We start from the raw sequence: 14,135 nt of genomic DNA on the forward strand, positions 1-14,135 counted from the left end.
ATGTGGATAACCAATGGTTGACTGCCAGGGAATTATGGATATGTCATAAAAATGAAAGTGAGGGAAGGAACTTTATTTTTTTCACAAACAGAAATGTGTGTATGTATAAATACATGTATGTTAATTCCTAGTGCTTTGGGTTTTGTTCTTATAAAGCAGATACAAAGAGTTCAGGTCTCAGATGCTTTCTTTTTTAGTGTTCATGAGAAAAGGAGTGGAGCTCTATCATGTCAAATACCAGGGAATAGAGAAGAATGACAGTAATCTGGTACTTTATAAATTTTATTACTAAAGCCTTGATAATACAGACAGAGTTGATTTGATAATCAGTAATTTTGTCCTGTGACAAGCACAAAGTCTGAGTAAAAAATGGTTTGCTCTATAGAGCTAATAACATCTCCCTCCCCAATTTAGTATAGCAGGGACCAGAATGATTACAGTCTTTTTCATGCAGGGAGGAAAACTACTCTAAGATCAGTGGAGAGTCTTTATCTCAGCATAGGATATTGGGAATCCTAATGGCTTTATCATATAGAACTCCCTGGGTTGTTCAACTCATTTAATCGGAGAATAATGCCAATTAGGTCAAGGTCATGGGTTCCGGGAAAAACAACCAAAAAACTGTTCCTCAGTCACAGACTGAATCCTGACTCCAGCCTGTCATCTCATAGGTCACATGGAAGACTGGCTCAATAGAAACTCATCACTACTACAAAAACAAATCCAAATAACAAATCCCAATCATGTTGGATACACATATAAGAGAGACTAGTTGGTTCTCCAGCGTGATAAATAGAATTCATGATCTTTCCAATTTAATGTTAAATGTAATTGATTTAAAAATAAGATTCATTCTTATTCATTGCCTTTTCCTCCTCCTCCATTTTTGCCCTACTATCTTTCCAAATTTGCCAGTGGAAAATTTACTTCCTTAGCACTGGGATGAGCTTTCTATTTAAGTATTTAATGAAGCTTCAGAAGATTTAATTTGCAGAACCAGCCAGTAGCTGTTGCTTTTGATTCTGTGATACCTCACACTAATGGAAGTTGTGGTTTGTGCAAAGACTCTTTCTGAGAAAGGGTTAATTTTCAGTCTCCACACAGGCTGATTCTCAGAAGAGAGTTTAAATTAACTAGTGTCCTAGTGGTGATGCTGCACTGACTAGGCCATTTAAGTGGTAAGGTCCTTAACTCATAGTGGTCTGGCTACTGGATGAGCAGAGCAAAAAAGTTGCCAATTAACCAGTATAAAAGTGGTATTTTAGAAGTGAAATTACCTTTATTTGTAAGGTCTCTCTTCTCCTCTGATCAAGTTAAAGCCTCTTGAACTGTCTTTGTGGGGATAATTCTGTTTTTATAGCCTTAGCACTAATGAGTCTGATTCATGACATTGGACATTTTCATTGGGGTCATCAGTGAACCTGCAAACATTTAGTCTTAATAACAACAACATAAACTCCTTAGATGCTACTTCCTGAAGAAACCATGTTACAATATTAGCCTATTGCTAGTTCTTAACTCCTCATTGAAGGTTTTCCATTTCAGCAGTGAGATAGTTAACTCTCTGGTTTATAATCCAATAGCAATACAAGACAATTCACTCCTTTGTTTTGCAAGAAAATGTTTCTTGAAAAGAAAGAGCAAACTTCTTTCATTTCTCTTAATTTCAAGTTCTTCAGCAGATAACTTTTACTTATTAGGTACTGTTGTATTATCTTGTCAGCAGAGTTAGGATTCTAGAGGAAGGCATCAATTTCAGAGGAATTTTTTTTTATCTTTTTTTGAGAAATAGAGATGGTAAATCCAAAGAGCTAAAGGAAGAAGTACTTGTCCATGCCTCAAAGAAAAATAAAGAACTTGTATTTATTCAAGAATTAATTATGCCCTAATCTCTTCGGTGAGAAAGTACTCAGACCATCTGACTGATCATTAGCACAGAAATTTGGTTTGAGAGTCTTCCAGAAAGTTGAAATTAAAGAGTTAACATTTCTCAGGCAATGAATCAACTCCAGTTCAAGACCCTACAGGAGATATTTTCCCTGCCCTGGTTTGTGTCAGATTTGGGCCCAATTTGTAAATTGAGCGATTAGAGTGTGAAGAACCTATAATTAGAAGTCCCAATATGGATATGTACCTGTCTAAAACAGGAACATTGGTCCCAGTTAGTCAGAGCCCAGGCTGGAAATTATAATCTAATGATCTCTTAGAATTTCAAGTCTATTTTTTTCCTAAGGAGTCAGTAAATACTAGTTCATTGCTACTTTACTGAAACACAGCTTGGATGCTTGGATTTGATTTCATGCTTTCAACACATTTTTAGGATATCTAGCAATTCTAGAAGGGTTTATACCATATGGTCCTGATAAAGGGATAGATTTGCACAACATGGTAGTTGGCAGGAAAGGGCATGAACTGAATCAGGTGTGGGTGGGGGCAAAGGAGTATGGGGTAAACTCTCTAATATTATCCAAAATCCCTTGTGAATTATATAGAAAAGTGATCTTTTAAAAATATTTTGTAAATTCATATTTGAAAAATCTCATAAAAATGGTTCTCCCCCCCCAAGTTGTTAGTATTTCAGATTACAAGGTTAATTCCCCCAGGCTTTTTTTCAGGGCTACTCGTTTAATGATCAGAATAGAGAGACTAGAGTCTGGCACAAGGTTGAGATTTCATAAACGTTTGTTAATTGTTTGGTTGACTGGAATATTAAAAAAAAAAAGGTACCCCATCATCCCCAGGGAAAGTCAACAGGAGCATAGTCATAGAGGCACTAAATCTCTTTATTCTGTAGATAAGGAAATTGGGGGCCAGAGAGGTTGTAACTTGCCCAAGATCACTCATCTGTAAGAAGCAGAACTGGGATTAGAACCTAACTCCAAATTTAGTGCTTTTCTCACAATATCACACTTCCTTTAAGAAATGTTTAAGAAGTAAGGTAGATCAGTGTCTTGTCCCCATAAGAGGACTCCTTGGCTAGGTCTAGAATCATCCTCAAAAAACCAAAAAATTAACATTCATATAACACTGTAAGGTTTAGAAAGCTAACACTGTAAGGTTTGGAAAGCTAATTATCTCATTTTCTATTTACCCAGCACTACTGGTCACACCCTACAACAGTATTATCCCCATTTTACACTTGGGAAAGTAGAGGCCAAATAGCAAGTAATAGTGTAGTAGACACTAGTAAGTGTCTGAGACAGAACCAGAACCCAGATGTTCTTGGCGTCAAACCTAGCACTCTATCCACTGCAAAATGATAGAAATGGAAAAGGCTTTAGTCAGATGAGGAAACAGAAGTACTTGTCCACGTGTAACCAGTTCTTTAAAGTCTAAGTGAAGGCAGCACAGTCAAGAATGAAGTGGGATGGGCAACAGTGGAATGGTTAATCAACGCAGTGGAAAGTCCCCTGGTTTTAAAGTCTGAGGACCGTGGTTCAAATTCTTCTTCATTTACTACCTGTGTGACCTTGGGCAAGTCACTGCATCTCTGGGCCCTACTTCTTGATCTCTAAAACGAGGAGGTTGGAATAGATGCTCTCTGAGGGTCCTCACAGCTTTAAATCTGAGATACTATTAATAGGAGACCAGGAGAGAAAATCTTCGGTTTAAAATTGGTGGCCATTTGGAGTAGGGAAATAGTCGATCGTTTGAGAGATAGGAGGTTTGACAAGTGACTTTTGTCGGAAGAATAAAAGGAAATTGCTGAAGATGAAAACAGTGCTTTATCTCAGTTGGGGAGGGAAGGCGATTACTCTTGACCTAACTTGGAGTTAGAATTTGGGAGACCTGAAATTGAGTTTTAACTCTGCAGCGTTGTCACGTAGGGGTGTACTGACAGTTTATATTCGGCCCCTCAGATTCCCCCATCTGCCTAGGGGACAGAGCCATAACCCCAGAGCCGTGCTTATCTCTAGTCTGTTTCACTAAGAAGAGAAAGGAATAGGGTTGTGCTTTGGAAACACTTGGGTTGTCTTTCAAACTGAGGAGGCGGGTATACGACCAAGGTCACCCCCACCCTCCCCAGAGACCCTTCCACCGGGATGCCTGGCGGCGTGGGTTTCTGGAGCCGGAAAGAAGTGAGGCTCACAGCACGAGAAAGCGGGGGTGCCCGCCTGCGCCGTGCCGCGGGCCCCTCCCTGGCACCGGGGTTCCGCGCTGGGCTGGGCTCCAGCGCGCAGCGGGTTAAAGCGCGGCGGGGGCGGGCAGGCAAGGGGAGGAGTGTTTTGCGGGCTGGGGGTGCGGAGCTGGGGAGGTGTGCAGAACTCGGCACTCCCGACTCCTTCTTCTCCTCCCGGCTAGTCTTAGTGCCCGGCTGTCCGGCGCGCAGGGGGTTAAGCACCTCCCGTGCAGAGCGAGGGGGCTGAGCTGGGGAGCTGCAGCTCGGTGCTCGCATTCAGATCCGCTAGAGCAGGAAGATGGCGACGGACGGGGCAAGCTGCGAGTCTGACTTCTCCCGCACCACGGAGGACCCAGCGGGAGCCCCGGCAGCGGCGGCGGCGGCGGCGGTAACCGAGCTCCAGGGGCTGGCGCGTTGCGGGTGGCGGTGCGGGGTGCTGGGGCTTAAGGTGGCGGGTTCCGCGGTCTACCAAGCACTGAAACCTTCCTCCCGGGAATACCTTTCGTCCCCACGCCACACCCCTGCAACTGGAGGTGGCCGGGGCTTGCTCCCGATCTTCCCCTGCAGCTGGAAAGCACCCCTTCCGTTCCTCCAGTCTTCCTTGGCGATCCTTCCCTGCGGGGCACCTCTCGGGAGCCCGCCCCTCTAGCCGCCTGCACCCGTTCCCTAAGCTTGCTTTCCCGGGTCCCACCCTCTTTGCACGCCCTCCTCCTGTTCTCCCCTAACCCTTCCCACTCTCCCCAACCCCAGCTGGTTTGGCCGAGGGTGAATTGTGTTGTATTTCCCAGCGAACTTGACCAAACCCTATTGTTTGCATCTCTGCCGCGCGTGTTTGTGGGGTGTGTGTATGTGTATGTATGTGTGTGCGTGTATGTGTGTGTATGTATGTGTTGGCGAGCCTTAGAGGTGGTCGCTTGTCACCTAGCCAGGGATCTCAGAAATATTTGGAGAAGGGGATGGAGAAGAGGACGATCCATGGTTAGGTATAGGACAGGTGTGCAGCTGCCTATTGTGTGTTTGAGGATGCTTGGAGATGCCTCTGGGGAAAGTCACTGCAGAAATCCACGAGTGGGTTGGGCTCGGGTCTGCCAGTGACCGAGCATTGGCACTTCTTTTGACTCCTTGAAACCCCCTCCTCACTCTTCCCTTTTCCCCCTTTTTAAGTGCTGACAGAAGCTTGGGGTGGGGGGAGGGAAAGACTAACAGAGACTGAAACAGCGAGAGACAGGCTTTGACGGTCTCAGGACGAGGTTTTGACATTAAATCGCCTTCGTTTTTTTCTACATGCCCCGTGATACCTGCCCCTCTCCTCCTCCGCCTGCATCTTTTTACCTTGTGGGTGGAAATCAGAGCAGGTGACAAGCCCCTGCGGTTGAATAGAGCTGAACCCCACGTAATGGGTGGAAAATGTTTTCAATATTTGAGGAAACAGCCTGGCTGTTTAGAGCAGCATGGAGCCTGTTTAAAAAAAAAAAAAACAGCTCTGCCTGCCTGCCCTTCGCCCCCCCTCTTACTTTAGTTATTTCCAGTGTGCGGTTCTGATAAAGTGAAGGAAATAAGAATTTCTGTCAACGCTTCTGTTTTGTACCATGCAGTCTTCCTTCTTGTTTCTTACTGCTTAAACTGAGCTTACGTTTCGGTTACAAACAGGGGACGGGGCCAAGAGTAAACAGCTAAAATCTTTTCAACTTTCCCTAGCTAGAAAAGAAGGAAGGGGTGGGGGTAGTGGGTGCATGGCGGTAACAAGGAATGAAAGGAGAAATATACAAGAGAAGTGAGAATTTGGGAGAGAAGTAGGAGACCTATTGATTTCTACTTCTGCAATTGCTAGATTTTGGTCTTTAGGTTTTTATTGACATGGGAATTTTTTTTAAAGGCATTAAGATTGCAAATGAAATAGTCCAGTTTATGATGTGGAAAGCAAACCATTAACCCTACGTGAAACACAATCGAGACTGCTGTTAAGCCAGAAAACAATTATGTGTTACTGAAAATGACCAGGGATCTTCATGGTGTGATGATGGATAAGGCGAGGTAGTGAAGGTGAAAAAGAGTTTTGTCTTTTTTCTTTTTTAAAAAAAAAGGTTTACTTTTTAGGTCTCGTTGCATACTTAGAATGGGTTTCTTTGTTATGAGCCTCAGGACTTTAATCACCTACTGAAAGTAAAGCAAAACGTAAATACATGATTTATGGACTCTATCTGATTTATTTATTTGTTTAGGCCATAGATCCAGATGACGATGATTAGGTTGATTTTTGTGATGTTGATGTTAATTCTCTTTTTTGTTGTTTAATAATTCATAAAATCCCAGGAGCGTGTGTGTGTGTGTGTGTGTGTGTGTGTGTGTGTGTGTGTGTGTGTGTGTTCAATTAGTTTGAGGTTTACTCCTGAGACTTGCCAAAGAAATCTTAACCTGCTTTTTATTTCCAGAGATTCCTTTAGACTAGATATATTTTGGTAAGGTTAATCTTTTAGCATTTTACAACTTATTTTTTAAGTAACCCCTCTGTTTTTTTTTAATAGCTGGGAAAGCTTTTTTTTTCCTTTAAAAATGTTTTTTTAAAGGTTTGTTTACTCATTATGTCACCCACTCTCCATTGTCAGTTGATGCCCTGAAGGCTAATTTTAAATTAAAGTAAGAGGAGCTGGAGAGGTGATATTTTCATACAAATGTAATTTATCACCCAGTGTTTAAAAGCAAGAGACATTTTCACACTCCTACATATTCTTGGCTGATTGAGTCCTTCCTGCTACGTTTTAAATTCTGTATATTTTGGAAACTATGGCTTTTTATATCTTTTTTTAACATAGTTTCCATTTTATTTCAAATTGGGTGTGTATTTCTTTTGCTAATGATGATTTAAATGATCCTTAAAGGCAAAGTAGGCTATTTTTTGGGAGTTTTTTTTTCTGAAAGTTGATCTATTTGGATGGTTGCCTGGAAACAAGTTGAATTTATAGTTTTTCAGTTTAATATGATTTCCAGGGGAGTGTTTTTAATTCAGGTTGTGAAAGTTTTGTTTAGCTATTTAAATCCTAAAAGCATAGCTGGTGCAATGAAAGGAATGGTAACAATTAAGTCAGCCAGTACTATTGGTGCTATCGTATCAATTATCAAGTGCTGTCAACCATTCCAAGGATCCAGTAGTGTTTTCAATTTCTTAGCCAAATATTGTGATTCTGGGAATTCATATTATCATTCCACAGTGGAAATAACTCCTAATGTATAGGATAGCATGGGAAAAATGCTTTTTTTTTAATTGTCACTAAGAATTTGAGAAGCAGGAGAGAGAGATCATTCTGGGCTTTCCTGGACCACATGCAGGAGTCGGTATGTGTGCAAAAGATTTAGTGTATATTCTTTGTTGTCATAGCGATAGTGCCAGGGGAAAACTTAGGCAAGGATTCGTTAAAACGTGCTAAATATCACTGAATGACTTACACCTGCAATGACAGTATTAATAAAAAAAATAGCTGTCACATTTTATAAATTTTCCTGATGTCTTGCAGGTGAGTTTTGGGGTAGAGCCAGCAATGAAAAGATCTGTCTTAACTGAAATGAAAATTATTGCTAAGCCATTTTCTTTCAAAATACAGCAAAAACATAGTTATCAAATAGCTGTATGTGATGGATGCCTTTGCAAAACAAAGATTTACTGGATTTAAAGCTGTGGAATTACTGACTTACATTCTTGCCCAAAGCTGGGAAAGGCATGATATTTAGCATTTTTTAAAAGGTTTGACATTTTCCTTTTTAATAATCATAATTGACACTTCTGTTGCATTTTAAAGTTTGAAAAGTGCTCTACAGGATGTATTATCTCCTTTTCAGACAAAGATTTAAGTGCCTGCTATATACCAGGCACTGTGCTAAAATCTAGGGATACCAAGAATGACAAAATGCAGGCCCTGCTCTCAAGTTGTTCATACAAACATCTACAAAAAAGCAAGATGCATACAGGGTAAATTGGAATCAATCAGCAAGGGAAGGCACTAAAATTAAGGGGGATCACCTAGGTTTCCCATAGAAAATGAGGTTTGTTTTTTTTTTTTTGGCTAGGCAATGGGATTTGCCCAGGGTCACACAGCTGGTGCGCATTATGTGTCTGAGGTCAGGTCCTCTTGACTCCAGGGCTGGTGCTCTATCCATTGCACCACCCAGCTGCCCCGGAAAATGAGATTTTTTGCTGGGACTTGTACGAAGCCAGGAAGTAGAGATGAAGAAAAGCCTTCCAAGCATGGGAAATAGTCAGTTAAAACTCCTGTAATCTAGGACGATGTGTGCTAGAGAAAAGGAGAAATGTTCAGTTGACATAGTCATATATTTTATTACTTGAAGAGACCTCAGAAATAATTTTATAGACAAGGAAACTGAGGTCTAAGTGTCTGATTTGGTCAGAGTCACACAATTAGTGGAAACATCTGGGATATTGTTAAGTATCCTTAGGTTCTATAACTTGAACCCAGATTAGAATTGTTTTCTCACTCTGTAACCTTGACCAGCATAATAGAGTGGCAGTAGGTAGGTAGCATGGTGTAGTAGAATGAGGGCTGGAGTTTGGAGGGATAGAACCAGAGAACACAGTGGGTTCAAATCTTATGTCTGATATTTATTAGCCACGTGACCTTAGGGAAGTCACCTAGTGTCTTTGGGCCAGTATCCTCAAAATAAGGGTGTTGGACTAGATGAGCTGAAAGGGTCCTTACTACTCTAAATCTATGATCCTTTGAAGAGATTAAACGATAGAACTTCAGTCCAGTATTGAAAATGTGGTTACGTAAGTTATCTTTGTGCATACCTTAGTACCTTTCTGGACTCTTGTGAGTAATTTCTCCACTGGTAGAAATCACAGCCCATCAATGCTTTCTTAATCCTGTGTGATTTTTGTCCATACCTTCCGATAAATTTTCCATAGAAAATTTAACTAACATCCACCTCCTGATTTTTAACATTTTGTGAATACTAGCCTTGCGCTTAGGCTGGCCATATGTTAACATCCCTCACTCTTCATACTTGACCTTTTTCAATATCACCTTGCTTACATCTTTATTGCTCTTTGATGTCCTCAAGTAATCTCTAGCTGTTTTTATCTACTTACATGCACCATTCATTTCTCCATTGCCTTTTACATCACTCTGCATTTTGATTTTTCAGCTATCCTTAATTTGAAGCCATCTATGGGGGAAATATCAGTGTGTTTTTTTTTTTTAAATGAATTTTTGTGTCAGGGGACATCTTACAGGATTTTGAAAGTGCTGCTTAATTATTCAAATATAACCCAGGCGGTCCTCTTCATTGTATTCTGTCCTGGGCCTGGCTCATTGTTCAGCTGTAGTGCTTGCGTGATATATTCATGGGCTAACACAGTGGACTGTCTGTCTAACTGCCCGCCTACCTTCATCTAGACGATATAGATTCTTCATCAACTTGTTTTTTTCTTGTGTGACTTTCAAGGCTAATCTTTTTTGAATGGTCAGATCTCTTGAGGAGGAGACCTGTAGTGTTCTAAGATGATGCCATCAGTGCACTATCTATTATCTGCAAACAGTAGCACGTACATGACACCTTGCAGTTTACAGGAAATCTCTGCTTTATTTGGACCCTTTGCAGGGTGAACTCCATGACAGTAGTGTAAACCTTGGTGAGCATGCAAGGGTGTAGTGTGCTCTCTCATTTCTGACTTATTTATCATTGGTAATCAGAGCATCACTGAGCAAAATTATCACTGTGGTTGCAACTATCCAGGCTTCTTGTTATTGTATTAAAATATGCTTGAAGGACACCTTGTAGAAATAGAGCCTGTAAGGCTATATGTTGCCCTACCAAATCAAATGCTTTTTGTAATCAGCAGATCATGAATATGTCGTGTCTTCTTTGTACCTGCTAGACCGCTTAGTGATTGGCAGCGTGTGGTCTGCTGCACAGAATTATCTGCAAAAGCCTATCTCTTCCCTTCTCATATTTTAACAAAGATATTCTCTATATAGACACAGATCATTCTCATAAAGATTTTAGAGACATCAGAACATAGTAGGCATATCTGTCAGCTTAACTAACAACTTCTCATTCACCTTTCCTCTCCCCTTTGATAGTAATTTTTTAAAAATTGCTAATTCTCCGCCACCATATTGTTTTTCCCTGTATTATTTATTGCTGTTTTGTTAAGTGCTTCTGTTTTGTATCTTAAATCAGCAGTGTGAGATTTTCAGCCCACTGGCCACAAGCTGCCCCAAAACTCCAAGTGGAGCCAAAACAGGTTAAAATGTAATTGGGAAATGCTTAATAAAGTAAATAAAAGTACAGTACAACATAGATTATGTTAATATATAGCTTTCTAAATCATTATGCTGCCCAGCAGGATCCCTTTCTATTTGAGTTTGACACTACTGCCCTAAATTGTCATGGAGCTAGGATAACATGTCGCTTTACATAGCCCTGGAATCCAAGAGTCTAGCTACAGTGGTTTCTGGGATTTTTTGGAGGCCTCCATTTTGTGCTGCCTGTTGTATGTAGGTTGAATTTTCCTCAGAAATAGTGAGAACTATTAGTGAGAACAGGCATTGTATACATATAGACAATATGGTATAGTGGATAGAGACCTGGCCATGTAGTCAGGGAGGGCTGAGTTCAAGTTCCTATTCTGACACATATTGACTGTACTGTCTTGGGCATGTCATTTATTCTCACAATGTCCCCAGACAACTCTCTGATTATACATTGCAGGGAAGGCACTGATCTGCATTGGTCAAAGAAATTCTTCACTAGGAGCCCCCTATAGCAATGCAATCATAGGTCTGGTTATATATCTATAAAGCTGTGTAGCTGTAGTACTGTGGAAGCTAAGATTTAGTCCTGGTAGAGGCCAGTTCATTTTCCACACTGAATATTGTTCACAGTTACAGATCCTTATCAGCAATTTGAAAAGTACACACTGTTCTACCCAAGCACAGCATGGATGAGTATTAGATGAGTTAGTACAACTCACCTGATTATAGAAAACAGGGAGTGTGCATTCCTACTGGTTTCTTAGTTTAACTTTGTGTATTTATGTGTATATTAAGAGAAATATTGACCTGCAAGTTAACAAACGATTGACAGTGGATCATTGTAGCTAATTCAGTGAACGTCATCATTGGTCTTTCCCTGCCTTTCCCCAGGTGATACTCTCAACATATTTAAAACTTCCTCTTTACCATGTCTGACTTTATTTCTTCTCTTTTTGCTTGGCTACTTTCTGTCTGCCTTCTGCCTCCCTTTTCATTTTAATTTATGTGACTATAAGTTTTCCTCTTTTACTCTTTTATTGAGAACAGGGATTGATATGTGGGAATGACAATTCTTCCTTTTCACCCTCTTCCGCCATTGACTCCCAAGGGTTCTGAACTCTCCTTTCAGTCTTGGTAGGCCTTTTGATGGGTCATGGTTGTCACTGAGATATTGAGATTTGGGAAAAAATACAAATAACAAGAGGTGGAGAGAAGGCATGGAAAAACTGTTATGAATCATTCAGGAGACATTGTGGTCCAGTAGAAAGATTTGACTGTGAATTGACTTCAGAAATCCTGGGTTCGCTTCTGATGCTTACTACCTAAATAACCTAGCAGAAGTCACTTAACCTTTTTGTCTCCCTGTAAGACGAGGGAGGCTGGACTCCTAGGTGGCTGTCGAGGTCCCTTTCAGTCATACTTGATCTGTGGGGCAAATTTATTAAATGGACTCGAAGAAGAAGTTGAATAATGCCTTCCTTCATGCCTTCCCCTGTTTCTTCCTTATCACAAGTACTGGTTCAGAGGCTGGATTTCTCTATCTGAATATACCGTAAGCAAGGCTGACGTAACATTAAATTTCCTGCATTGGTTTGTCCTTTTTGGAAACAGGCAACAGCAGAAAGAAGATAATTTTGTTAAAGTCCTCAGCACAGTGAAAAGAAGCAATTTATCAGTCAAGGAGTATTTATTAAGTGCCTACTGTGCTTTAGGCACTAGAGATAGAAATAAAACAAGTGAGTTGATGGTAGTCATTTTGCTGTCATAATTGTGACCGTGAGCTCACTGTTGATGTTAGTAAGAACTATGTACACAAATATTGAGAACCATCTTAATGCCATGTGACTTCCAGTAGGTAGCCTTTTAATTCTTTTTATTTGCTCACACTGAATGTATTAAATATTTGCATCCATTCAGTGGGCTAAGTGCCAATTAAAACATTATGGCCAGCAAATGCAATATAGCCGAGTTAATATTGCTGTGGGGACTGGATGTTTGTTTCCTGAGTGCCTTTGTTTTGAAATTTTAATGTTCTGTTTAAACAACAACAGCATTTCTTTAGAACGTCTGAGTTCCAGCTTTGAGTTCCAGCTGAAAGCGGATCATTTAATCTCTAGGTGTCTCAGGTTACTCTTGAATATTAGTGTTGGGATTTGCCATCTCAAGCTGGATCTTGGAGAGAATATTTATAATTGCAATTTGAGCTTCTTAAATAAATATTTATTTCATCTGATTGCTGGCTCCTGCAGATTATTTTAAACAAAGACCCTCTACAGGGCTCTTGTAACATTGAAAGACAAAAAATAGAAATAGGACACATTGCTTTGTACTATTTGAAATACCCTTTTCTAAAAGAGTGATGAGCTTAGGGAGAAAGTAGGAAGTAGCCCTGGTTATCTGAGACTGTGTCCATCATTTGCTTGTTCTCTGGTTTTCATTTTAGGTTTCTCTTAGTCAAATTTAATTGTACCGAGCAGCAGGTCTGGTCGCTTTCTGTTTCCTAGTCAGTTTTATTGCTTCGTGATCTTGTCCTGATTTCATATGACATGCTGCTTTGCTGTCTTAAATATAAGTGCAAATTGTATGTATGTGCATGTATATGTGGATGTATTTTATCAGAAAGAAGAGGTCCAGAGGAGGTCAGAGAAGAGCTAAAATGGGCAAACTTGAAATATTCAGATGCATTCATTTTAACCCTATGATTTTTAGCATTGTAAGCTTATGTTGATTGTACTAATTCCTGATAAACACAGTTTTTCATCACTTTGTAGTAATAGTTGCTTCTAAGAATGAGCCATGAAACCATGACTGTGGCTTTGAAGTATATGAAGACTGCCCTGCTGTTCACTCTGTTTGCGTAGGCTCTTGCTTTATACCAAAGCAGATAGACAGATTATACCCTACCTTGCACAAAGGAAGCAATAACATAGTTTTCAATGGACCAAAGAGCTGGTTTGACTTTACTTGACTGTATATCATTAACTAAGTCATTTAGTCTCCTTGTATTCTAGTTTCTTAAACTTAATAAAAGAGAGGATAGAGGTGTTAACCAATGAAGTAGTGTTGATATGAAGAGGGATTATGTAGTTTGAAAGTACCTTGAAAAGATCCAGCATTTTAGAAATATTCAATGCAGTTTTCCTTTCTGCGTTTCTCTTGTAAGATTAATTCTACTAGAGCACCCTGGCGCTGTAGTTGGATACAATGTAAATTTTGTGACTTAGAGAAAATGTATGCTTGATCTCTGCTGGAAGGGTGACTTTGGGGATGTTAATATTTCTCCGTATTCAAAGTTTTCAAAACTTGATCTTTGCCCACACATTTCAAAAGACTCATTATTGGTTTCTTCTCTTTTTTCCCATCAGTTCTTCCCAGTTGCTACAAAACCACATATCCTTAGATAAAATATTGAATCAGCCAGAAGAAAACAGTGTGGGCAGTTTCTAAATGTTACAGTTCTAAATGCTAATTATTAGCACCACACAATCACAGATCATGGAATTTTAGAACTGGAAGGAAGGAACCTTAGTGATCATTCTCATTCTACAGATGGCAAAATTGGGCCATAGGAAGATGAAGTGATTTTGCCTAAGGTTACACAGGTTGTAAATGACAGAACCAGGATTCAAACCCAGATCTTCTGACTCCAAATCTTGTGGTCTTCCACTGTCTCATACTTTTTACCTAATAATAGTAAAATTTATAACAAAGTATTAAATATTGAGATAAAAAGGTGAATCAGTAGA

The 14,135-nt window shown here is 40.1% G+C and overlaps 1 protein-coding gene across 2 annotated transcripts in view; it reads left to right on the top strand.

Annotated features, from left to right (window-relative positions):
- The first annotated feature begins 4,247 nt into the window (after positions 1-4,247).
- CTTNBP2 (cortactin binding protein 2) overlaps positions 4,248-14,135 on the top strand; it is a 193,285-nt gene continuing 183,397 nt past the window's right edge. For both annotated transcript variants that reach the window (XM_020976040.2, XM_078154098.1), the window contains exon 1: positions 4,248-4,508. In XM_020976040.2, the coding sequence (XP_020831699.1) occupies positions 4,419-4,508 (90 nt within the window). In that variant the 5' untranslated portion in view covers positions 4,248-4,418. The remainder of the gene's footprint in view (positions 4,509-14,135) is intronic.

This window comes from Phascolarctos cinereus, unplaced genomic scaffold, assembly GCF_003287225.1.
Source record: "Phascolarctos cinereus isolate Bilbo 61053 unplaced genomic scaffold, phaCin_HiC Scaffold_1;HRSCAF=81, whole genome shotgun sequence".
Lineage (NCBI taxonomy): Eukaryota > Metazoa > Chordata > Mammalia > Diprotodontia > Phascolarctidae > Phascolarctos > Phascolarctos cinereus.